This window comes from Pseudopipra pipra, chromosome 3, assembly GCF_036250125.1.
Source record: "Pseudopipra pipra isolate bDixPip1 chromosome 3, bDixPip1.hap1, whole genome shotgun sequence".
NCBI classification, from domain to species: Eukaryota; Metazoa; Chordata; class Aves; order Passeriformes; family Pipridae; genus Pseudopipra; species Pseudopipra pipra.
The window spans coordinates 54,072,906-54,100,047 of record NC_087551.1 but is presented as its reverse complement, the minus strand read 5'-3'; the positions used below and the strand labels follow the sequence as shown (position 1 = coordinate 54,100,047).

The 27,142-nt window shown below is 39.1% G+C and overlaps 1 protein-coding gene across 9 annotated transcripts in view; it reads right to left on the bottom strand.

Moving 5' to 3' along the window:
• ARID1B (AT-rich interaction domain 1B) overlaps nucleotides 1-27,142 on the bottom strand; it is a 324,325-nt gene that overhangs the window by 129,135 nt on the left and 168,048 nt on the right. For 5 of the 9 annotated variants that reach the window (XM_064649203.1, XM_064649206.1, XM_064649209.1 and 2 more), the window contains one exon: nucleotides 14,128-14,169. The exons of the other annotated variants lie outside the window; for them this stretch is intronic. In XM_064649203.1, the coding sequence (XP_064505273.1) occupies nucleotides 14,128-14,169 (42 nt within the window). The remainder of the gene's footprint in view (nucleotides 1-14,127; nucleotides 14,170-27,142) is intronic. 9 annotated transcript variants of the gene reach the window in all.

Here is a 27,142-nt window from a genome sequence, read left to right as displayed (position 1 = left end):
TGAAGGAAATAAGTGGCAACGAGCAAAAGAAAACCTTCTTTGGCTTCACTTACTGGGTTTTAGTGATGAGGGATTAAAAAATGTAACCAGCCTTTATCCACCTCCCTGCATGTTAAGGCAAAATAAACAGGACTTAACTCTCAAATGTGAAAAGGACATAGTTCTCTTTTTCTCTGTTAACACAAGTTTTCTTTGTTTAACTAGGACGGTATATTTCAAATCTGATGGAGATACGATCACAGCACATTACCCATGCACAGCTTCTCTCCAATAATCTTAGAACACTACAAGCACAGTCCATGTCAATGAAGGCACACATTCCTTCCTAGGATGTATTCCTAGCTTGATCCCACTGAAATCAGTGGCGGCTGACCCATATTTCCCTGCTTGCTGGCCATGGAGTACCAACTTTATTCTCTGCACAGTCCTATCAAATACTATTTTCAGCCCAACTCTCACTTGCTGTGAGAAAAGGGTGTCTAAAATGAACCCTGATAGCCCACTAGCTACTTCCAGTAATGCTGACTCCCTGGTAAAGCCAATGGAAGAATTGTGGACTAAGTAATTTACAAACCAAATAGTTCTGCACATCTCAACCAGCAACTGGACCTGTGCCACACGGATATGTGCATGTGTACACACATATGCCTCATGAAAATGTGATCCACGTGATTCTGTATTCCTATATTTCGACTTTAAAATTATGACTGCCATTTTGGCACAAAAATGAAACGCACAAAATGAAGGCCCAGAAGGAACTATAACACCTGGGGCTGATCCTGGTTTTCTGCAGAGGGAGGAGTACTGCAGTCACACTGAGCTCTTCTGCTCTCCTTCACAAACACTTTTGCCCTGAACAAAATAAGCCTAAGAGAAGGGACACTAATTGCACCTGCCATTATACTTGCCCAGTGGCCTGAAAGGCCTGATCATGTGCTGTGGAAGAGCCTTTTCTGCCTGCAGTTTACAGGAATTGAGAATTCCGCCTGCCTGCCACCCAGCTGCCAGCACCTCCCCAACAAGCCTATACTCTTTGTGATCACAGGGGTCTAAGAGTCTGGAATTTGGGATTTGGAAAGGGTATTACAAAATACCCTGTAAAATCGAGAAGGTACGATATAGCTTAAGGTCTACAGCTACTACTGGAAGGCACTGCAAGTACATTGCTTTGCTATAAAACATCTGAAGAAATGACTACTAGATTATTTTACTTTTTTTTAAATAAAAATTTGGAACGAGACGGAATGGGAATAAAGAGTGTATCTCAATAATTAAGAAAAAATATACTCTGTAAGAGAAACTATGTACACTGGAATAATCCATTGGGTGATCATGTGCAACTCTGAGCTGCTCCCAACTGTGAAGGGGCCCCATCACCGCCTGGCTGACAGGAGGGAAGGAGAGCAGTCTGAAGTGAGCAGAAAATCCTGAGAAACTCTTTGCAGACATTACGGGAAGATTTAGTGCACAGGTATGGTAAAAAACAAAAAATGAAAAAATTATGAGATCAGCAATTATCTCTGTTTTCAAGCCATGCAAAAATCCCGCCAAAAAAGAGAAAAAAACCCCTATGTAGCTAAACATACACACATAAGAAGTAAAATTATACACATATATTTAAATACACAGCTTTGTGTATATGCATTTTATTTTTCCATGTGTGTGTATAAAAATACAGTTTTGATTATTTTAATAGAAGTGAGCACAAATTGATTTAAATTAATCTCTGAACATAGTGGAGACCCAGTAATTAACTGTGTTATTTATTAATTATTATAACCATACCAACTGTCCTTTCTCTTCATCTTTCCAACAAAAACAATTCATCTCTAATCCACTACAGCTGCAGAAACTTTTATGAAATGTTAGCTAGGGTAATAAAATATCTCCACTCTTAGGTCTGCAGGATCCATTTCTGGCCTTCGATCATTCATGTCAGATTATAATCTCCACTGAAGAGTCTGATGTTATTTCAACAATCCAATACCTCACTGGCACATGCAAGCACACAAAACCCATTTTCTTAAAAAACCTTTTACACTGCAATATAGTCTGAATAGGAAATCAGCCACTGAACAAGCTAAATCTGCATGAAGGCGAATGACTGAAATTCAGAGCGGGATAGGGGTGGGAGTGTGGAATGTAGTGAGCAGTATTAGAAAAATGAACATATAAACGAAAAAGGAGGAGAGATCCTAGAAATGAACCTTAGATGAAAAGGTTTCTTTCAATATCTGCTGGCACCTTCTTTTTATCTGTACAACCAGTTCCCTCTGTTATTCTATTGCAGTCAATAGCTTGAGTGGGCATAAAATAGAGATTTTCTCATGGTTTAGATCAACACAGGATATAAACCACAACTGAAACACATTTCCATGTGCTAAACTCAGCAATGATTATTGTAATCCAATTGCTTATACAGCGTACTTTGACAATTAAGGTGGTAGGTGTGGGGAATACAGAGCAAAAAGGAAGGCAGGAATACGTTGGTTCAGATTACTGCTCTCTGAATCTACTTTTGTTTTGCTAAAGTATTTTGTTAAATCCTTTTTTGTGCTTCACAGGAAGATACACATTTTGAAGATAGTCATAACAAGTTCTTTATTTTGTTTTTTGTTCAAAATGCCTATAATTTGCACACCCTGACACCTGCTGATTTCATGCCCTGCCTTTTCCCGTCAAAGGCCCTTCTCGGCTCTCCACATGAGGAAATCTCATTTATCAAAATTCTGTTAACGTAAGGGGAAGGGCTATGCTGAGCTGAGCCGTGGCCTTCATTAAACATGCAGAACATAAACTGCTGACACTAAGCACAGTCAACTTGCAGCATGGCAGAGGGGGGGTGGGGAAAGTAGGAGAAAAAGAGCAACGAGACAGAAGCAATGATGTGATGTTGAGATGGGAATAAAAGCCACAGTTTTGCAAAGCACCTAAGTCATAGTGGAGTCGGTGAGATTTAATCAGAGACCTGAAATTAAGCATGTGCTTAACTTTGCCAAACAGAAATAGATCACTAAATTATGAATGGAACAATCTATTTCTGTTCCCAGGAACACGGACACTTTGTTCCCCAGACCAGTCCCTCAAGGAATGAAAAAGGTGAGGGGGAAAAATGATAACAAAATTGAAGAAAACAATCCCTTCTTCAACTCAAAAAACTGGTCCGGATAAAGGACCCATACATTACCCTTAGCATAACAAGATTAAAAAGGCTGGTATCCATCATTTGGGTTCCAGAAGACAGAAAAGAGCAACTGCCATTACAGTCATTAATTTCAACAGGGTACCTCTGAATAGGAAGAAAAATTTGTAAATTTGGAAGAAGCAAGAATGAAAACAGAAATGGATTAAAAATCAACATTCTGGCTGAGGGGGAACGAAGTGGCTTTCTGAATTTTCCCTTCACTTACTGTTCTTGATATTTTTTACCCTTTAGTTCTCACAGATAGCAGTGTAATGCTGCCTACAGTACAAACTTGAACTTAACAGGCACGAAGCAGAAGGTGTGTAGCATTTTCCTCTGATCACAAGGAACAAGCACTTAGCTGTAAGAGATCCACAATGAGTCACTGCAGGGAGGAATCAAATGCATCACAGGTACATGCAAGTCTTGTTTATTATTATTGTACCGACTGAAAATGCATTGTAACATACAGCCTTAAGAAAAAAAAATCAATTTCAAACCTCCTAGTCCTATAAAAATATATAACATCCCAATAATATATGCCTGAATTTACACAGTTCGAGGAGAGCTAAGGCAGATGTCAGGGGTGGGATGTCAACATTTCCTCTGTAAGCTTTTCTTGGTATTTATAAATAAGTTGAGATAATAATTCCAAGGTGAAACTGTCTCAATACTTAAATGAATGACTTACCATCAAGTTTCAAACAGCAGCTAAAAGTTAATATTCATTATCTGAAAAATAACATCATATTAACATTTTCTGATACTTTGACACCTCTTAAAACAGTTCTTCAAAGTTAATCTGGAAGTAAGTATTGTAAAATTAATGGCAAGATTCTGCAACCCCTTCCCATTCTGAATATCACCATATTCCAGAGAGAAAGACCTTAGCTCTGATCAATTAACTCTTAAACTCTTAACATAATACTAACTTTTCTTCCAACTTCCAGGGTTCTGTGTACATGTAGCTTTGACAGAAGAGAACAGAAAGGAGACACACACTTGTGGCAATGGGGCATGCACACTGATCATTCTGCAGAAGTAATTTCTGTACTTTTTAAAAAAAAATAATGTTGTATACATTTAACCAAGATCAGTAGCTGCTTTCATAGTGAACAAGTTGTTTTTCTTAACATCACCTATAAAATGGAACAGGACAGCCCCATTCTTCTATCTTCTCTTCGGATTTGTAAACAATGCATTATTATCAGTGTTTTTAGTTTTTATTCTGGTCAACAAGGTGCTCCAGCCTGTCATATAAAGCTGCACACCACATGGCACCATTCAACAGTATATCTAGGTCAGCTTGCATTTTTAATGTGCTCCATTAGCTTTCTCCTGCTCACTGTATCAAACTTGAACTTCTCACTTTTCAAACCTCTGTATAACTAAGCCAAGCAATGCACAGGATCCTAAGAGTATGGTGACCATCTTCAACATTCGTTCCACCAAAGACTGCAGTTCTAACCCTATTTCCTTAATTTCATGCTGCTTCCAAGCCCAGCATCCCCCAATTTCTCCTTCAAGATCCTTTTCTACAGCATTGCTGTAAAAAAACAAAAGGAGGTTGCTTAAAAAAAACCCCAACCAATGCTTTACCTAACATAATTCCTTTCCTCAGTACTATTTGAGGCAGCTTAACAACTTTGACCTTGGCAGCATTCTGCACACACCACAGCTAAAAAACCCTGCAAGTTAATAAGCATATAAACAGCCATACCTACATTACTGTAAAGCTTTTGCAGCAATCTTACGTGCTATAATGGTATTTAGTTACTTAGATGTGACAAAAGCCAGTTCCACATGATTCACTTCATTGCTTTCTTTCATAAACAGCACTTAACGCATTTCTGAAAATACATTTATGAATTTTTAAATTAGCATGTATTCTAACTGCTCTTCACACAAATGTTTTTAAGGTGTACATCCCTCCACTGGAGCACAGCCCTTGCACAAGGACTAAAGTTGTAGAACCATGCTAGGTATAGATTTGTAAGGTAATCGGTACATCAGTTCTGACACAAGGAATAACACTGTGAGGAAGTTTTGCAGGAGGCTCGGGAAGATCTTGATAAGGGGGGGTCGGAATTGGATGATGGAATGAAAACAGACAATCACGTTAAATTGAACGCTACAAATAATGCTTACTTTGCTTCAGATTAAAATAATAAAAAGACTGTAAATCTGTCTGTTGTCTATTTCAGGTAGTAGCAAGGATTTAGTAGTAAAATCATAAAACACACAGAATGACTGTTACACTAGAAATTTGCCACAATTGTTTACATGTGTATAACATTAAACAATGTAAAGCATTACAACAGTATGAAAATCATGCCAAAGTCACCTCCTATAAGACCCTGTATAATTAACTGTTCACCAAGAAAATCAAAGGAATGACCTTGAAGAACAAGATTTCCCTGTGTCATTGTCATCTAACAAAATTATCAATATCCCAATTCACTAGAAAACTCTCTCACAAGAAGGAATTTTTAAAAAAGCAAACTAAAATAACTGAAGTTTCAAAGTTACAAAATCACGTCTTCTGTAAAAGAAATGCACATTCAGTAAAAAGCTCAAGATTCTGCACTATTGTTTTTTCCCTCTTGAAATCTGCAACATGTCAACAGCACTTTTTACAGCAAAGCACAGATATGAACGATGATACACACCTGACCTTGTCTCAGGAAAAAGAAAAGGGGGGGGAGGAAATGAAAGCCTAAATCACATCTGTCTACCCAACAACTTTCTCACGTTCCTCTTTGCAATTCCTATTCTTCAAACCTAGCATTAGTTTTAACAAGCTGGTTCTGAAATCAGGGGAAGCAGCCACACAGCAGAATTCTGAATCTTTTTCTATATGTGTATTTCATGCTGTTAAAAAAGAATGCTACACAAGGAAAAAAAAAGGCAAACAAATTAACAGCAGCTTTGTAAAGAAATAAATATTTGTGGAGGCTTTGTTGTTGTTTTTTAAGCTGCAATCTGAATCTGAGCAGGCTTCCTGTAGCAAGGTGGGGTTGGTTGCTGGAGGGCATAGTTCTGGTCCCACCAGTTGTGCAATCAGGTAGAATTTAAAGAAAAAGAAATCTGGTCTAACCTGCTCTCCTCATCAAGGAGGAACAGCAAACTATCTGCAAATATTCTGAACTGCCCTCTTCCCACCCCCAAACAGACCACCTGCCTCAACATTTATTTAAAATGTGCAGGTATTTACAAGCAAACTTTGTGTTCCGATTGTTAGATGACTTCTTGGTAAATCCGATACTCCCTCAAAGTTCAAACCAGGAGTATAAATCAAAGGGGCCACACAGAACTCTAAAGGACCCGCCTGATCAGGTAAGCATCACCCCCGGTTACATGTCAACAGGAGGCAGCTGAGCGAGGGAGGACACTGAGCAGCACACCCAGCCAGACAGCTCAGGCACACCAGACTCAGGCTGCCTAAGTGCGCCCACCAGTTAAAAATTTAATGAGTAACAGAAGGAAGACTGAGAAAATAAATTCTTTTTTTTTTTTTGGTAGTAACTTAAATCGCTGCAATGTAATAACTGGTGTGAAATGGTGAGTTCAAACCCTTGAGGTGATGCATATTCCCACCATGAAAGCAGTATCAAACTTTGCACTCTTCTGACATTTCCATGGAGTTTGTAAAGGGCAAACCATACTACAGACTACCTCTTCATAAAAGCAGCAGGGGGAAGCATGAACTGCTGCTGCTTGCTGCCGCCACAAGAGCTGGTTGCAGCAGTTCATTTCAATATAGTGGCAACCTAAATTGGCATAGAAGAGGGATACTAATTGACCAGAAAAGCAAAACTGCTTGACAAGCCTTTACTGTGAGGGTAATGAGGCACTGGAACAAGTTGCCCAGAGAGGATGTCCCATCTCTGAGTGTGGAGTGAACACTTGGAGTGTTCAAGGCCAGGTTGGATGGAGCTCTGAGCAACCTGGTCTACTGAAAGGTGTCCCTGCCCCATGACAAGTGGGTTGGAACTAGATGATCTTTAAGGTTCTTTCCAACCCAAATCATTCCATAACTCCAATTTAAAGACATCACTTGAGCAAATACTAAGCAGTTCCCTTGAATTGCATACGCATCTGCTTCTGAAAACTCCACACTGAACCAACTCTTATTACATCATTTATCTAGCCTGTCTTGACTTTCTCACAACTGGGGGCTCTCAGCTAACACAGTTTTTTCTTTTTCCTGTTTTATGTATAATTTCGTCTTTTCTTCTTCATGCAAGATTGTTTTGAAATTGTCCAGACCCACCCACTGCACAAGGAGGCATCATAACCTGTAAGAAGTCTGCATTTTTTTTTTTCCATCCTCCCACAGAACTTTAAAATCCTCTCCATATGGGAAGCAGGAGCAAGCTGTGAGGAGTGGGACACCACAAGCAGGTGCTGTTTGGAATCACCCTCCATACTCAAGGTGGTTAGATACACTCCTCTACAGCTGCAGCACTCAGGATGAAGCTGGACTACAGCTGGGACTGTACAATGGATTGAGATGAACTTGTGGCCACAAATATCTTGGTGTGGACCTCTTAATTTCTATAAAAATAATTGGGAAAAAACCACCACAAATCAGAGATATTTATTGAGACTAAACTTACCAGACGTAAAGAACTAGTGATTACGTAGATAAAACTTCTAACACACAACCACAATTTCTCCGTTTCGCCTGTTCTTGGATTGTCCCAAATCACATTGCAGTGATATGCACAGGTTCAGGCAGAAACACATTCAGGTTATTGCTACTTAGTCATAACTACCTCAAAACACTTTGACACACCTATCAGGGGTCCCTAAGAATATAAAAAGAGCACCTTGTTTCCTGCTATAATGTCTCTACTCTTAGAAAGCACCCAGCACAGAGGGCACTCAGGAGACTTCAGCAATCCAAAAACACAGCTTTAACAATGACTCAAAGAAGGTTGGAAAATGCTTTTAGTCATCTGAACATCTCATATGAAACAACTCCACAAAGAAGTGAACAGAACTGGGGAAACGTAATCCTAACTCTGCTGTGAGTAGCAAAACAGAATTTACTGGAGGCTAATATGAATATCTATTTTTTTCCTAAGCTGAAACAAATCCAAAAACTTATTTACAACCTCCAGATTCCTACGTTAGCCAACAGCGCAAAGACAGATGTAAATGGGGACTACTTTCTCTCTATTTTCCCATATACTAAGCACACATATAGACACTCCTGGTGTCAACATATCAAGATAGAGATAATTCAGACACTTGAAAACATCCTCTTCTGAAAAGGATTAATTGGCTTTAAAACAATTTAATTTGGCTTTGAAGGTGCAACTTTTATTAGTAACCACCAGATGGCAGGAGCAGAGGCTGCTTAGGGTCTTCAACAAAAGAAAATGGTTTTAAGCAAGGCAAATGTTAAAAGAGAACAATTTTTAATCTCTACTTTTTTCTTCTCCTTCAATGGCTTCCTTTTCTTCTTCTTCCCACGAAGTAAGCACTATTTTATTGCAATCAAACTAACACAAATTCTAAAAGAAATAAGAAGGGAAAAAAAAATCTCTTGAGAACATGCTTTCTCAATTTTATCACATGGCATCTCCATCTCATAGCTCAAGGGTTCTGTGTTGCAGATACTGCTAGAACAACAGTTTCCTCCTAGGTTTGCATAGCCGTAACTCACTCAGCCACCAAATGTATTCTCTTTGATGTCCTATGCTTGGAACCAGGAAGCTGACACATAGTTACACTGTGCAGCTCAATTTCCCCTCGGGATTTGAACTTCTACTATCTGGGATCATGAAAATAAGTGGACTATAGAAGATGCACCACGATGTGCTGATTGTTGCAATAATGCAGCATTTGCAAGGTGGAGGAAAGCAACACCCCTCCACCAAAAGCACATACTCCCCCCTCCAAAAAAAAAAAAAAAAACCCACAAAAAACCCGAAACCACCTTAATAAACTCAAGTAAATGCATGTTTGAGAGGGAAAAAACCCCAGATATTTTAGTTCTGAGTACATTTGATTCTTAAACCCCTGTATCGTGTATTGGAGAAAGAGCATTTCAAAATGCAATCCAGCAGCTCATACTTAAAAAGACTTAGGAATAGACTCTCTAAACATCTTCCAGAGTTACTAAATTATGGAGACAAGGTCACCACTTTATGCTGTGTCATAAAACAAAAATATATCTACTTCCATGAACAATGCTGGAAGTTCCACCACACAGACACATCCACATCAGAAATGCCACCCTTGCTGCATTTCTTAAATAGAGCTGTCTCTCCATTATGCTGATTTCTCGATCAAAGAGAAAGCTTTACTCCCGTATTTGTCTTCCGCAAAGGAAACGTAAAATCATTCCTATAGCGAACACATCCATCGGGAATGAGATTCTCTTTCCTCAACCCTAGCAGCACACAGTCCCTAGCAGCACACAGTCCCAGAAAAGAACAGGTGAAGCTTGCTCCTACTTCAAAACAGCATGAGATGCAGTTCTGTGGTTAATTCTCCCTCTGTACATTAGCAAACACGCCACTTGCAAAATATGAAAGGCTTTCTTCCCTGCCCCGTTTTTAAATGACACCTGCAAATCACTAATCCAGTTGCCATTTATTTCCATATGTCAAATTACAATCTTAACTTGTGCAAAGCAACATAATAGTAATGATTAAGCCAATTACATCACAACACAGCTTAAAACGACATACAATGGAAGGATTAAAGCTCACTACCAAATAAGAGAGTCCTGCTCTTGGTGGAGCTCCCCCACTGTGGGAACATAAGTGTCTCTTTTCCTGTTGCACAAAGTTGTGAGCCTTCTGACATGTAGCTGCTGGACTGCCATTAACAAACTTATTTATATTAATGCAGCACTAAGCTGGGATCACTGCACCTCAGCATTAGCTGCGGTAGGCGGGCTCTGCGGCCGTCACTGCAAACACAGTTTATGGCACTCTGCAGGTCCAGACAGGTCGAGACACGTGGACAAGATGATCTCACCTGGCTCAACTGAATGAAGCCTCCTCTGCTCTACACTATTTGGGTCAGGTAGATGCTGACAGTAAAAGCCTTAGGGAAAGGAGGGAAAGGAGAGTAAATCAAGCACAAATATTTAAAAAGTCAGGCATCTCACTCTCTAGATAGGGTCAGACACCATTTGCAGCTTGTCTTGAGTATGTGCTACTGTGTTCGACACTATAATTTCAACTGATGGCGATATGTGGCTCCTATAACAATAAAATGTGGATTAAATCTTTATAACATAACCAACCTTTCAGACTAAGATTTTCAATTCTACCTCAGGGATTAAAAGGTTCTAATGGAAATTGAGCATCTGAATGTCTTAGGAGGATTTAAAAAACTCACACACTGTTATTTTTATTTGTTCATTGCCATGGTCTTTAAATTGGCCCTGTGCACCTTATTTCTTTTTCTTTTTTTTTTTCCATGTTTTTATATTCCTCCTAATTTTCTCTGCCATCTGCTAATACTGACTGGTCCTATCTGATAAAATATATCTTCACACTCAGCTAAAATAAACACAAAATAAGTTGGTACTGTTAGTATTTTACATGTCATCATTAGGCTTTAATAAGAGTAATGGGACTCAGGGAGTTTACAACTTTGAAATACATTCCTGTGTTGACTGCACACTCGGGCAGATACCACTCCATCTATTCACTCTTACTTCATGTTAATGTCTCACCGACTACAGTTCTGAAGACACTTATTTTTTTTAATATATATATATATGTATACCAAAAAAATAATTATTATAACAATTTTATCCTCAGCAGAATTTGTATGAACCAGGCATAACTGTTAAGTCTGTCCCAAATCACCTATCAGCTGTTCACGATTTGCTCCATGGTCACCTCCCCTAAATCTCTCCATATGCAACCGTGCATACATAACCCTTCTATATATTGGAACAGAAGGATCAGTCAAAAGCTGTAAGGTTTTTTTGCTTTAAGAAACAAACATGCATTCAAACACACACACAAATGCATGTGTAAATTAAACTGAACACCACATGTACCATCATCGACAAAGCTGTTACAGCACGCTAACAGCTTCCTCCTTCTGGAAAATTAGTTGCAAAGAAAGCTGAATGGGTTTGCTTGCTTCAAGCAAAGGAAAGGTTTGCACAGCAATACAGTCAAATCTATACATCTTTATACTTATCAAAAAACAACTTTTATTTAAACTGATTGAAAACGTGCTTAGATTTTCACGGCCTTTTAAAAAGTACCGGTCTCACACATGTACAAAACGGAAATTAAAAAAGTTCACATTAAAATGTCATTTTTATTCCAACAAATGCCTTATATTCTACATTTGTTTGGGGAAGACTGTTTTCTTACAGAAAAGATGAGATGGAGGAAACATTTTTAAGGACTACTATTAATGGTTTGCAATTTCCACCTGTTCCATGGAGTAAAGATAGGATTTGGTACTTCAAGATGCCTATTCTGTGGATATTTTGGCAGTGCAACACAATTGCTTTTAGTTTTATTTTCTAAAATAAGAATTGTTTTGTCCAAATCAATATGCATAACTTACATCAAAAGCATCTTGTAGCTGATTTCTACACACACTTTTGATGATGATCATCATAACTGAAGACTCAACATTTAAGGGGCAGACTACATCAGTCAGACCTTCACTTCTCCGATGATTACTACAGTGAAGCTGAACAATGTTCTGACATCTCATTCAGAACCTTTTCCTGGGAAACACTCCCATTTCCTGCAAGTATGCGTATCTACCATGAGACTGAAATCATGGAGAATTTAAGAATAACAAATAACATTGCAAGTTCTTTCACCACTCTAGAAATAACCTTTTTTAAAAAAAACAGCATTCTTCTATGTATCTACAGGCAACAGAGCCTGTCATCAAGCCTAAAAGTGGCAAGTGTCTAAGGATAGGTGGAATAGATGTAGTCAAAGGAGGAGTCATCCCCTGCAGCAAATTATGCTTCTGATCATGGATACAGAGGGGTCCTACAATGTTTCAAACTGAGGCATATGCTACACCAAAAAATCCAAAAAAGATAGCTCCTCTCAACAGTCTGCAGTAGCCCTGGAGGAAAATTCAGGCTAAAAGCAGGTACCAAGGAAAACATTGTATCGTGCAAACTTTTAACCTTACACTCTTCTCAACTATGTTATCTGGTATTCAGCTTAGGTTCTAATTTATAAAATGAACTATTTTTCATTTAAAAAATTGTCCTTATACATATTCTCTGCAGGCATACCAACTCATCTGTTAATGTAACAGAGACACTAATATTTATTTGTCAGTGAGACAGACAGTGAGGGAAGCATTTCTTAGGGGAGAGGAGGGGAGAAAATACTTTCACAGCATGTCTAAATAGACAGCAAAAATGAATTCTCAGATTAACAAATTTAGGATGATACATTTACCTTCTTCTTGACTGATAAAAAGTACATGACATTCCTAGGCATACACAGTTCACTATATAATAGAAAGCTACTATTTTAAGAGACTTAAAAAGACCCTGTTGGTTCCAAAGATGAATCTTAGAAAAAAGTTGCTTAGGACTCTGGAAGATGATGTTATGAGTTGGCAACAGTGCCGATTCTGTTTTCTAAAACTAAAGCTTAGCAACAGAAAATTCTTAAAACTTTCGGTAGTAAAAAGGAATTTCAAAGGATGTCCATCAAGATGACTATAAGACATAAAAACACCTTGTAAGTCTAGCCATGAAAAAGAATTAGAAGCCTCCTCCACAGTCTTTTAGTTTTAAGGGTGATTGGCTACAATAATCATTAGTAATATTTCTGTTTACTCACATAGTCTGAAGGATTATGGAGATGAGTTCACAAGAGCTGACCCTCCAGGTTTATTAAATATTCAATGAATATTTTGTATGCATGCTGGGTATTAAATAAAAATCAGAAAATACTGCAGACTACCATATGTTATATACTTCAAATAATACTGGAGTAGCTCTGTTTTTTAAGAATTTATTTAAATCACTTTATCACATATCAACATTAAAATGTACAATACCGATACAATGTAAATTCTGGCATCACGAATACTCAGGTGCTTTTAAAGTGCTTTTTTTCCCCTGCTGCTTAATTTTATTTATTGTATTCCAAATAAACCTGGAGAACTTATTTATTATTTTCTTGCCTTTTTTTACCTTAATAGTAATAGCATTGCTTTCTTCTCACCTACAGTAGCATCACAACATGTGGGCCTTCGAAGCAGGAAACTTCATTGTCATGATTTAGCTTACTGTTCCTACAATCTCCTTCTTCTCCTCCCCATCCGCTCTCTTCCTAGCTAACTAGATATAGCCTACACACAATCTGCCCTGCTTAAAATCATCTGCTCAATTAAAACAGTGGTCGTGACCATAATGCTCACTGGCCAAAGAAACCTGAGCTCTAACTAGGACACTGCCCATCCATTTAGCAGAGCACGTCTGAAGCAGTCTCTCCAACAGGCACACTGCATGCCACACACTGATCTACAACTGAACGCAGGGTGATGCAGCTGTTCAATGTACTTTCTACTTGGGATGCACTGTGAAAAAGGACCTGAACAAAGTGGTTTACTCAGCAGACTGCAAAGCAGACAACAACTACAATTTTTCAGTTGCAAATCTATGGAACAAGAACAAATCCAGCATTCGGGCAAGTCCAATCTTAATAATTACTGCTAAGCTGATGTTCCATATTTCCACATGGGTTTCTGCAAGTAAAACTTGCTCACAGGTCTTAAACAGGATTAAGACAGCCTGTGTGCCATTCTCAGATTACCACACATAAGGGAGTTTCTGAATTGATGGATGCGGATGCAAGTCACAGGACCCTCAATTCTCAGGCTGAAAACTCTCATTTTCTGTGGCATCACATCCGACAACCCATATTGTTGGGACCTACATAACAAAACTGCACCAAACTACACACCTTGTGTCCAAATGTAGCATCCTCGGAGGCCAAGACTTCAACCTGAAATTATAAGGAGAAAGATAATTTCAAATTTAGCCACCACCAAGAATCTCTCTCTCCTGAGCACAGCACCACAGATCAGGTAAAGAAGAAATCCGTAAATGAAGATGCCAGTCTAGGTTAACCCTAGGAAACCTACATAGGATACGATGTGCTAAACTAATAGCTGACAACAGAAATCCCCAAGTGAGGAAACTCAGAAAGCATCCCTCGTGACATTAACAAGGTTCTCCACATAAATTTATGACATAAAGATTATCAGTCAGTGTCCCAGAATTTGCTGTATTACAGATGAACATTTTTCTCCATATGGAGTTTTGACTACACCAAAAAGCTGCCTGAGCACAACCAGAGTGATCTGTCACGGTAAGTCCTTGTAAAAAAAGGCTGGAAACACCTGAACTCTTCCCCTCTTGTTATCTTCTAACCAGGCTGGGTACTCCTGCACCAGCACCAAGTCGAACAGCACTAACAGCAAACTCTGCAGCTGAGGTCTCGCTTGCAAGCTCCTGTCCTGTCTTGAGCATAGAGAATTCTTTGAAAACTGTAGAGCTCAGGGAACACAAACTGCCCAGGCAAAGAACAACACTAGCTGCCTGAGAGATTCACTGAATATCTGAAAACCTGAGAAAAGCAAGCTGCCAGGTCATTGAGAGGTGTTCCAGATGAAACTCCTTGCTGGTTGCCACACACAGCACAGCTCTAAGAGTTGATATGTGCTAATCTGCGACAACAGGAATAGACACAGAAAAGCAGGCACACTGATTTTTCATTAGACTCCCTAAAACTACTTCACACTTCAGCACCTTTCACCTGAGAATCTCGGTGCTTTTATGAATTCTAATTAATTAAGCTTCCCAATACACCAGTGAAGTCAGAAATGTCATCATCCCAATATACAGAGAGAAGAGTGAGGCAGAAGAGGTTAAATAATTTCTTAGTAGTCATGTGCCAAGCCAGGGACACACTCATGAAAAGAATCCTGGATCTCTACTCCCAGGCTCAGAGTTTAACAACTAGGAAATTCTCTATTTCTCTGATTTACATCCTATTTAAAATGCCTACTGTTGCATTATAATTTATACAACTAGTATAACTATAACTAATGTATCTAATCTCCAGTTTAACTTAAGAAGAGTGAAGGATTTAAAGCAAATCAAGAGGGAAAAAATGAATGTGAAGTTTCAGCCTGAAGCATTTTATAATGCTAGAGTTATAAACCCCTGAACAAGAGGGTTTATAATGGAAAGGCTGATAAACTAACAATGATGGAAGCACTTAAATATATTTATGTCATGATCTAGCAACATATGGTATTCTTTCATCTTTAAGTTAAAAAAGGGAGGCAAAAAAGGAAAAGGGGGAGGGAGATAAAGCATTTATAGGAACTAGGAATAAATTAAGAAAATGAACCTGAAGTTACCCAATTGTGACCTGTCCAGCTAATTAGGAATGGCAGTAAGAGGCTACAAAATAGCATCTCATTCGATAGGAGGTACAAAAAAAAATCCAAGTAAATAAAATCAATCTAAAATGATATGATATGTATTAGCTCCTTATATTAAGCCACTAATCCTTTAGGCACTTTATAAATATTAAACAATCAGTCCTGGTGAGACTGATAAATATCCATAATATATTTTACAGATGAAGAAACAGACAGAGGGTTAAGTGACTTGCCCAGGGCCAAAAAGAATAATCAGCCATTGGATCGGAAATAACGGTATGACTGCTTGTCACAATACAGTGCCCTACTCAAATGCTCAGGTGGCTTCTGTAAAAAGTCATTCACTATCAGAAGCATCTCTGTTAGGGTTAATGTGGTTACCCATCTAACGTGTGAATGCTCATTTTCATTCGGCTTACTGTTTTGGTATGACATACAGCTACTACCACTAGATAGACCCCAAAACTTGAACAACCTTGTTCAAACACATTCAGTTTTCTCTATCCAGTATTATGCCAGTCACATGCTTCCAGACTCATTAATCATAGAAACACAAAGAATCATAAAGCTTGGAAAAGATGTTCAAGACAATCGAGTCCAACCTTTGACCAATCACCACCATGTTCACTAGACCAGAAGCACCACATCCAGTTATTTCTTGAACACCTCCAGGAACAGTGATTCCACCACCTTCCTGGTCCATTCCAATGCCTGACCACCTTTTCAGTGAAGAAATTCCTCCTGACATCCAACCTGAACTTTCCCTGGCACAGCCTGAGGCTATGTCCTTCTGTCCTATTGTTAGCTGCCTAGGAGAAGAGGCCAACCCCCACTTTGCTGCAACCTCAGTTGTTCTACCTTTCAGGTAGTTGCAGAGAGTGAATGCTAATAATCGTGCTACATTTCTATTCTGGAGATTCTTTAGGAAAAAATGGAGCCTTGCTTGTGTCAATAGGTCCTTCTCTGACTCCCTCCTTGAATTCACCAGGGTTGCTGATGCCTTGCCAGTCTCAGTACACTCTACCTCCCTGACCGTGCTGTCCTTTCTTCCTTCCTCTCCTTCCCAAGGGCCTCAGCTGGGCTGATGGCCCCACTGAACCTGTCCAGGGCTGCCTGTCCTCTGCCCTGTGCTCCTTCAACACTACCAGCTACAGGAGCACAATATGGAGGGGATCGCACAGAACCCCTGCACGACCCAGCACAGATCAGGCAGAGTGTCTTTTCTTTGCGCTCTGTCTCATCTGCACCTCACCATGAGGCCACCTCACCATGGCAGACCTTCACTGTAGAGCACAGCTGTATCGTCAGCAACTGGCCCACGCTAATGAAGCTCCCGCTTGCTTGTGGCCAAGAGAATGCTTATGATTGCCATAGTCCCAAAATACATGAATTAACATGGCACAATGACCAGCACACATATGAAATTCAATCCTCCTTCTTTTCACCAAGAAACTGAAAAGACAAACAAACTGTGACATCAAAGAGTAAAGCAGAAGTTCAAGCTGGTGTAACATACTCTTAGTCTCTTTCACATATAGAAATATTTTCTTTTATGCTTAGAAATATAAGGCTCAGAGAGACAGTAAAATGGTTTGGAGTGAAGCTAGTATAGATAACAATTCTAATTAAAAATGTTATTGAGCAGGTCTGATAACACCACTTCTGCTTTTCCAAGAATGATCATACCACTTCTTTGATAAATAATTGTTCTCACCTTGCACATGATGCAATGAAACATCCTCTATATTCCTCGTTACCACTGTGTTTAGCAGCATACTACTGTGTTAGTCCATTCATTTCGATTTTCACTTCTTTGTATAAAAGGCAGTTGAGTACGAGACAAGTAACTGCTGACACCGTAAGACACACAACACAAAGTACTGAAAAAAGATGTGGGACAACATGAGGTTTTCCTCATGCTGAGTTTCAAAAAAACAAAAAAAGCCAAAATGCATTACAACCTGGGCTGAGCTGACCCCCCTCTAGTGGGAATGCGTGTGTACTTCAAACACATCATCCCAGCAGAAGAGAATATTTCCTTAAGAATTAGGCAAGCATCATCCTTCTCCTAATCATCTTCAGACTATATCACTTCCATTCCAATAAATAAAAAAAAGAACAAGACACTCATTATTACTTTAAGATATTCTGATATTAATTAAAAAGATCTCATTATATACTTACTCATGGCAGTTAAACATTTCCTATTTTAGCTGGCTTTTCTGACCGTACACATGTAAATATCTTGGGAAGGTGGGGTGATTTTTCTTTACAGTGAAAAACTCACCGCATCTAAAAAAAGCAGACTTGATTCTTATATGAAGCACTGTTGATTTCGACTACATATATATATCTGTATCAGATACTGTAGCTTTCCCCTAGGCACTGCTCTAAATTTTTGCTCCAGTCCACCTTCCTTTCCTCACAGTACAGGTGAATGGGTCTGTTTGCCACGTATTTGATTTCTATGTAAAAGCAACTTTTAGTCATTGTTCTTAGTTTTTTTTTTTTCCAGTTTATCTAAAGAACCAAACACCTTTTTTGCTTCTAACAAACCAACTCAAACCACGCTAGCAGTATCCTGCAATTCTGGGCTAGAAGGCTATTGTAAGTGGTAAGGGGTAAATGATGAGGTAGTATTCTAGGGAGTGTGTGTATTAACCATACACTGCTGATCAATTACACGTGACGAAATTAGTGGTTTAAGCAGGAGTATCCCACAGCTGGAGCATGCCCGTCCTGCCTGGGAAATTCACTCCTCCTAGAGCCCGCTCCCATTGCTGCCCCTGGTCCAATCGCAACCTTCTGGGGCTGGCCAGGGTGGGGTCCAGAGGCCCTGTAGGTCCTCCCCAACGCATGACAACACGAACTTCCCATCTCCTTGCGCAACCTACGTGGTCTGCAAAATGGGCAGCTGTGGCCAAGACCACTATTACTTATATAGTATTCTATGATTTAATAGTTGAACAGAATAGCGTTTAATAGTTTATTTTACAAGAAGAAATAATTCAAAAACATCATGTCAGCCTGGAGGACCCCTGATGAGTACGTGTAGAGTACAAGTTGGGGAGTAGCCCTGAGTCTCTTTTTGTCAGAAGTAATGAGACTTTGCTGGTATTTTTATTTTGCTTTTCAATAAAGGATTCATACAGATCCAGTTCAACAAAGAATATTGCATCGTAACCAAGACACTTACAGTAAATTATACACAGTCATTTTTACCTCCCTGTCAGAAAGAAAAAGAGTTGAAACATAGATAAAACCCTTGAGGCGCAATGCTGAACAAGACCTTTTTGGAACACAGTTGTACAACCTAGTGATCAGATGACACAAGGAATTACTACAATTTGGTCTTCTTGAAAGCCATACTCAGCATTGGTTTGGTCCTCAGCTCAGTCCAGCTCTCTCTCGGCTCATCAAGACTTTGAGGTAGGATTAGCTGAAACTAAGCAAGAGTCACAGGAAGTGGAATACCATTAAGAGGAGAAATTACAGCTACACCTAATGCCCAGACTGTTATCCAAACAACAGAATATGAGGAACAAGTACACAAGGACAAAATAACTAATTCACAAAAGACAGAGGTCACAGAAGCCCTCTCCATCTTATTTGGGGGAATCTGAAAATAAGCACTAATAATGATTTCTGATGCACGCCAATTTCCATATAATATCCTGTTAACACTAATGCTGAAAAGGATCATCAATCTACACTTAACTACCCAGGCAAAAACTTCCAACAGAGCACACACTTAATGCTGCTCTGAGACTTGGGTCAGAGCTCCTCAGAGTTCACCTAATGGAGTTGCTATTTGCAGCTGGCAGGTGAGGGGGTTATAGCTACTCTGGCAAGGGATGCAGTAGACTGGAGCAGCTCTGATCAAGACAAAATATTCTGCACGGGCACGTACAGTTTCCGTGGTTCACACATGAGAATTTGCCCAGCTGGCTGCAAATTTTATAGGCTTTCTATTGTCATTTGTCTGACATTATTATTCTAGGAAAATTATAGCACAGGGCTTCTCTGATACCTAGAGGGTTTTTGCCAACTGCCTGCTTACTAAAAAGGCATGCCTCTGGCACTTATAAAATATGCTCAAAACAAAACAAATGTGTATGTTAATACTTGCTTTTTACAATACTTCTGTTTCCCCTGTTTGGTAATGATCAATCAGTTTGGAAAGGACTCTCTTCCCCATGGTAACAAAATCTAAAAAGAATGAGGAAAGACAGGTGCATCCTCTTGAATTACTACTGTCAAATCACCTTCTTGCTCTTGGGGTGCACTTCTTGCTCAACTGTGCGAAGACAACCCCCATCACACTGTCCAGTTCACACTGTTTGGTCTTGCACCCAAGTCTGCCCTCTGACTTACAGAAGACTTTGTGGCAGGTGGGGGGAGGCTCTGTAGTCCCAACAACTCAGTGGGCCTCATTAGTCCAGATGCAGAACAATGTAAATGCAACTCCAATTACGATTTTCACACAACAATCTTGCCGAGCTGCCTATAAGAAATAGCCTGGATAGCACGAAACACAGAGGATGTTGTAGTGCTTGGTGCAGATACACCCTCATAATTCTTTTCTAGCGTAGAGTCTCAGCTTTTAGGGTTTTCCCATCTGCCCCAGCCACCCACGCACCACCAGTTCTGAACTTGTCTTTTAAACAAAGGCAATAGGAAGTTAATCTGGTTTTCATTTTTCAAAGTCCTTAGTTTATATCAAAGATAAATATGACTATATGCATTAATATCTCTATGAAACCCAGTTTAACTAGCTTTACTATCTCCTTCCTTTGCCTTCCTTTTCAAGTAATTTAGGATTCAGCAATTGCAGATAGTTGTCTTTCTCACTGGAGCAGGGACAAACCTACATGATCAACACCGGTTTCTGGCAATTCTTCAAGGACTTACTGAGGGTGTACACAGCTTTAAATGCACATTGAACTGTGGGAATAAACTTTGGTAACTGCAACAGCCCTTCCTTCCCTTTTTTCTCTGCTTCTTTTTTTTTTTTCCTTCTCCTTTTTTACCTGCCACCATATGGCAGCCAACCCACTACACACCTGTACTTCAGGCTACGTTTCAGGTCTATAGCAAGCAAGGATTGGGTATGTTCCCTGGGCAATCCTTGAATAAATACATCAAAGACACACCTTTGTTATGACCCTGAACCTATGCCTGAAATAAAGGCATGACAGTCAGTATAAATCTCATGAATTAAGGATAGGTCAGCTGAGATCTCCTCACTTTCTACACAAAGGCTGTTGAGACTACTTACTCAGGCCTTTCGGTTAAGGAAATGCCATCTCCTCACAGTCTGACCTGTGTAAAAACTAGAAACCATGTGACCCAGTTCAGGGTAATTATTCATTAAATCTGGCATCCACTTTCTCTCAGGCTTTCCCTTTCATTTATTTGCTTCTTCTTCATGGTATTAGTCATTTATCTCTTAGCTCACCGGATCTAGCAACAATAAAGATCAACATTTGTATTTTTGAATCCACAACTTTTAGCTTGAAATATACAAATTAAGTAACAAGATGATCCCTCTTTAAATGACAGAATAACTTTGTGTTAAAAAGGTTTGAAAAGATGTTTCAAGAAACTATGCTGCAGCTCAAATTGCTTATTAATTCTCCTCATTCTCCTTATTAGCATGTACAGACAACAAACACAGTGGCTCAAGGACGCAGCTCGCTGAAGCAGCTCTGTTCTTGGTCAGCCAGTGTTCAAGATAAAACACAATGATGCATCACGTTCTTAAAAGCTGATTAGCAGACCAGATCTGTCCTGCTCGTATTTTTAAACTTTTTCTTAAATGCTAATGTTTTTGGGGAAGCTGATTTACAACACTAAAAACAACGCCAACAAAAAAACACGTTCACATCTCCACCACTGTGCCCAACACACATTGCTGGATGTGCTATTGACCGACCTGCTGGTTTACTCTCCCTTTGCAAATATTTTGCAAAATCCTGGGAACAAGGCCAATCCCTGAGAAGGAAAAAAATTAGACTCTAGATATTAGCTAACTAAAAGCAATAACCATCAGCCTTGTGAGATGTAATACTTTAAACAGAATTACACATATCAGAAGCAACTTGGTAGAAAAAAAGTGGTGTGCTATGGGCGGATTGGGGCAGTTTCTGTACAGTCAAAAAGACAGAAAAGTACAAAAATATTTTGGCTTGCATCAGGAATCAAACATTACAATTCCCAGACAAACTGACATTTGAGATTGTGTACAGCTCTGCTCAGCGCAGGGAAACCTATGAGACCTATCTGTGAACAGCCTCCCATCCCTTACAACTCTGCCATAACTTATTGCTCCATAGGTACCATATCAATAGATTATCATCAGTAAATTCATGGTAGTAACATGCTCATCATTAGGATATGAAACAGGTAAGATATATATACACATATACACATGCACATGTTTTCTCTCTGTAAGCATATATTCAAATTCTTTTATATTTTTCTGTCATACTGTTTTTCATATATATATATGCAGAAAATGTGTAACATGCAATTAGTTCTTTCATGCCAGAACACTGCATGAAACAGAGTAACTGCACTGAAAATGCTTTTGATATTTATTTGTTTGACAATGTAGAGATCTAAATGACTGTTGTACATAGACCGAAACTCAGAGCAGTCACTATTTAATTTCCCTTAAGAAAGGAGTGGTAGATATCATAAAAACAAAATTCCAACCTCATGCATTCTAATATGTGGGAAATCCGGAGAAACTGTCATTATACCACCCAATATAAGCACTAACAATTACTGCCACCGGTAAGCCTTTTATTTAGACATTGTGACTGCACCTTTTCTAATCCATTCGTATTTCTTACTCTGTTGTTCCAACACGGCGATTTCCTTTTAATTCCCCACTTCCAAAACGGAGAAACGTAAGACCTTGCCTACCAAAATCCACTGCAAAGCACCACTGCAGCAGTCGCCTTTGTGCGCTACCATACGGTAAAGATGTAGAGGGGCAGCTATGGAAAACCTCAAGAAAGGGTTAAAATATCGCTGTTCTCTACTAGCAAGGCTGGAGGTTCCCACTGCTACAGCTTAGCAACCCATGGGCCCCTCTGAACACCCTCAACAGCCCTTTTCTAAGTCAGGTTGCTTAGCCTAAATGCAAGGTACCATCCACCAGCAATTAGGGGGTGGTACTGAACAGCTGCATTGTTATAATGCGTCTAGATACTCCAGAAAGTTCCAGAAAGGCATGTTTTAAAGCCACCCTCACCAGCGGGAAGGGTTTTTGCTGTTTAAGGCTGTAGCCACAGAGTGATCCCCTGCTTCCCTTCCCTACCTCTCTCTACATAATTACTGCACATACCACCTGTAAAACTGAAAACAAATACAGTCCTAGCTAAAACTGCATGTCTTAACAATCTTACCTAAAAGAAGTCAAACAATTTGCAGCAAAAATTGAAGATAAGTGACCAACAACAAAATCTTTATGGAAACAAAGCTTCAAGTTTCAACTCTACACCATTCTGTCAGCAGCTTTCTTATTTAATTGAGCCTATATACAACCAACATCAAAGATACAAAGCTATTTTGTGCTGAAAATATTGGAAGCATGTTAGGAAGAGGTGGCAAACAGAAAGGATCTGTCAAAGGTAACAGATGTATCAAGGGCACCAAGCACTGTGAAGAAGGCGTTAATTATCTATGCTGAAAATGAAAAGGTGTTTGAAAAACAGAAACTGTTTTCAAAAGATTCAACATTTTCCTATTGTGCTCAGGAGAAAAAGCTTCCTGCGCCTTAGACAACACTATTTTGAGCCTGTGGGTTAAAAGATTTTTTAGGCGAGGAGAAACACAAGGTAGGAAGCATTTCATTTCAGAAACATGGTTTTAACTTCAAAACCTTTACTGTGTCTCGCAATGCAATTCCAATCATAGATTGCATTCTTTATTCCCACTTTTCACGGAATGGGTAACTTGCACAACCTAGCGGAACCTTTTTCCTCTTGCTTTATCTGAAAAAAGTGGTGCTTTTTGAAAATAAAACACCAAGTGACACTGAGACAAAATTTATCACCGTAAGACCTACCTGCCCTACATATATCTTACATTCTTCTATACTTGTTTTCTAGATTGTGTATGGTACTACTTGCTCACAACGTAGTTCTGAGTCAAAAGAAACCGATTCTTCATTATACCTATGCTTCCCCTCTCCACTTTCCCTTGTAGGACCGATGAATCGGGACTTTCTAAAGCATGATTTTGAGAAAAATGGTTAACACAAAAATGATCATTTTCAACTTTAACAGAAAAAAATAATCGGAACAGATCTGAAAAGAGATGAGCCGCTATTAAAAGTAAGGAAAGCCTACACTTTTACACACACACAAAAAGCTTAAACTTAATTCTCTGAAGACAATTAAAACATACTAAATGCATGTCTGATACTGCATACTCAGCTAAATCAATATTGTTCCCATAGGACTGTGATATGATCAACAACTGAACCACAGTGCCCCACACAACTGTAAATTATGTGAGGAAATGACCTAGGCAATTGCCAGCAGGTACGTAACACGCTCCCAGAACTTGGCCTCTACTTTCCCAACTAGACTGAAACTCTTCCTGATGTCCCCTTCTCCCATATCAGTATCATGCCATATACAGTGGCTAATGGTGACAACATCTGGGCAACTCATCTGGGCATTGTCAGATCCAGGGCACAAGTTTAGAAGGGGTGGTTTGCACAACTAAGTTTCTGCGCACCTGACTAATCGCTGTGGAGTAGGAATCCCCTGAGTAACGTTCTGTATTTCATACTGTAACTTGGAAAGGTAAATCTGCTGAACAAGACTCAGCTGAACTGAATTATTTTTGCCAATGACCTGAACTTTTCTCTTGAATTATTTTAGGATGTGCCCTCATTGCCTCCACATGAGGTACAAAGACTGATAAACACTCTGACCGGATTAACTGCTTTAAAAATTATTCAGATATCACAGCTGGCCAGTTTTTGACTGTTCTGGTATCAGGATTTAAGAGCTGACTGGGAAGGAATAAGTGCTCCAGTCCCTGCCATAACTCCTCCACCCTCTTCCAGCTCACAACAGCAACACATTTCCTCAGAACTGAAGGAAACACTGGCTCTCAAACTAAGTAGACAAAAATGCAAGCATTCCTAGGAGTCACTTCAGTCCTAAGTAGGGCACATAATAACAAATGCCTAGATAAACTGACAAAGTGTTTGTGGGTTTTTTTACATTTTACTTGAGATCTCTAGCCATTGTAACAGAGAAAAGCAAACACAAGCCCTGAAAACATGTCCTCCAAAAACACTCGTTCCATGATTCACATACACAAAGCCCAAACCTGCACACAGGAATCGAACAATCAGGTTTCTCAAATGCTTGAACTACTTACACAAATCAGGACTTTTGCTAATCCAAGCAAGTGCACAATGTATGATTCTGCAGACCACTTCAGCATTTCACTTTTTTGCTATAGCCACAAACAAATAAAGAAAGTAATTTAAGTCCAAATTCTTCTCAAAGTTACTTCTAGCAAATAGTGGCTCACTTATAAAACCCTGATTAATTGCAGAATCTTGGCTTCAGAATTCAATTACATTTTAGAATATTAAAAATTCTAGAGTCCATAAACAATGATTATAAAATTGTTTATAGCATTTTTAGTATTTTATTTGAACACTGCAATATGAACTATAAATGTTCTTTCCCCTCCCCCATTTTTCTTGTCATTTGTTTGTTACAGTGTCTTCATGCTAACAGAACAAGAACAACACTAAGGGAAAGAGGAGAAAGGATGTGGCAAGCTATTGACAGGCCACCTCCTCACAAACTCTGATTCTTCATTGTGCTTTATGCCTGTTCTGTGAGTTTTATTCTGGGTCTACAAGGGTACTTCCAGATAATTACAGGATATAAGCTAGCATTTTTTTTCCAGCCTGTCTCAATTTCAAAGCAAGCCCCCTCTTCATTCTTTTACTCTTATTCAAAGTAAAGCAGCAAAACAAATCAATTGCTAACAGCCTTGTGCAGTTTTCCAAACTTAGCATTTCTGTATGACAGTGTGCATATAAGGTAACATGCAAGGCAGCAGTACATCTTCAGGCACAAGAATCTTGTATAAATCTCAAGCATCAATGATTACTTTTATAAAGATTTCTGTTTTATGCACAAATATATATATATGCATGTATATATATATATGTATATATACATACACACACAAATACATACTTTATTTTTTTTCAATTACCCCCGTAAAAATTTTCCTTGCAACTTTTCCTGAAGAAATAAATCCCAGCGCTGTTTGCCAATTACAGTAGCTGCACCAATTATAACAGTAAGCTGGCAATTTCAGACTACTTTTTATACTTATTTTAAGCTCATTTTACACAGAAAGCAAAGAAAGATTTGAACTACAATTTCAAAGGTGAAAGGTTAGAGTTTTAATTTCTGAACAGTGCAGTCCTGGCAGGGCTTTTCAACACTTCTATGTTTTGTGGAGGCCATTTTGTTTCTGTATTTATTTCTACTAAGATTCCCCTTCTCCCTTAAAATAAAGAATATATTTACAAGGAAACCAGTCATGGACAGGTTTTGCTGCAGCTCGTTTGTTATGTCTCACTCTGAGTTTACAAACAGCTGTCCCGTGCATCTCCACTGGATACAATTTTAGTCTAGACAGGGGAAATCCAAGCTACTGCTGCCCAAACAACATAAACACAGGAAGATTTTCAATCAATCATTTCATTAATAGAAACACGTCTAATAATATAAGGGGAGGGTGTTTTGGAAGAAAGCCCATTTCAGAGCCTGAAACAGCATAATTGTGTGGTATTGTTCTTGTGCTAGGCAGGGCTATGGAACGACACTCACAAACCAGATTTTGGTGCCGTGGTACATTTCAATAAAATAAGCCTTGTTTCTCCAACACAAGTGGCTTTCAAGACCACTGACAACTTTGAATTAAATGGTAAACAGACTAAATAAGACTTGCACAGCACTGGCATTCATCTCCACTTTGATACAATCAGGTCAGTGCCCACACAAATATATTTCTAGTGTGACCATTATTTCTGGTTTTCTTCAGGCTGTTTTACCTGGGAAATACCATTAAACACCAGCTACTAACACACTAATAACCTTCTGTTCTCATCTGTGCCAGCCTGTTATCTGGCCCCAATCATATAAATGTCTAGAAATAAACTGCTTTGAACGCAGTTAATAACATGTTAACATGTTTTTAGAGAAAAACACTGTGGTCTCCCTTCTTGTATTTGGAGCATCCATACCCTAACTCCTCAAGAAATAAGATAAAAATGAAGAACACTGCAAGGGGAGGAAGAGGAAGAAGAAGCTGTTCTTTGGTCCACATTTTATTTTTTATTCCTGAGTAATATCTACCCCTTCATCAAGAGGCTCAATTTACTATCCTGATCCCAGATCAACTTTTACCAGTGGGTGTCAGTGTAACAGTGCAATGATATAATGGGGGGAGGACAGAGAGGAAACA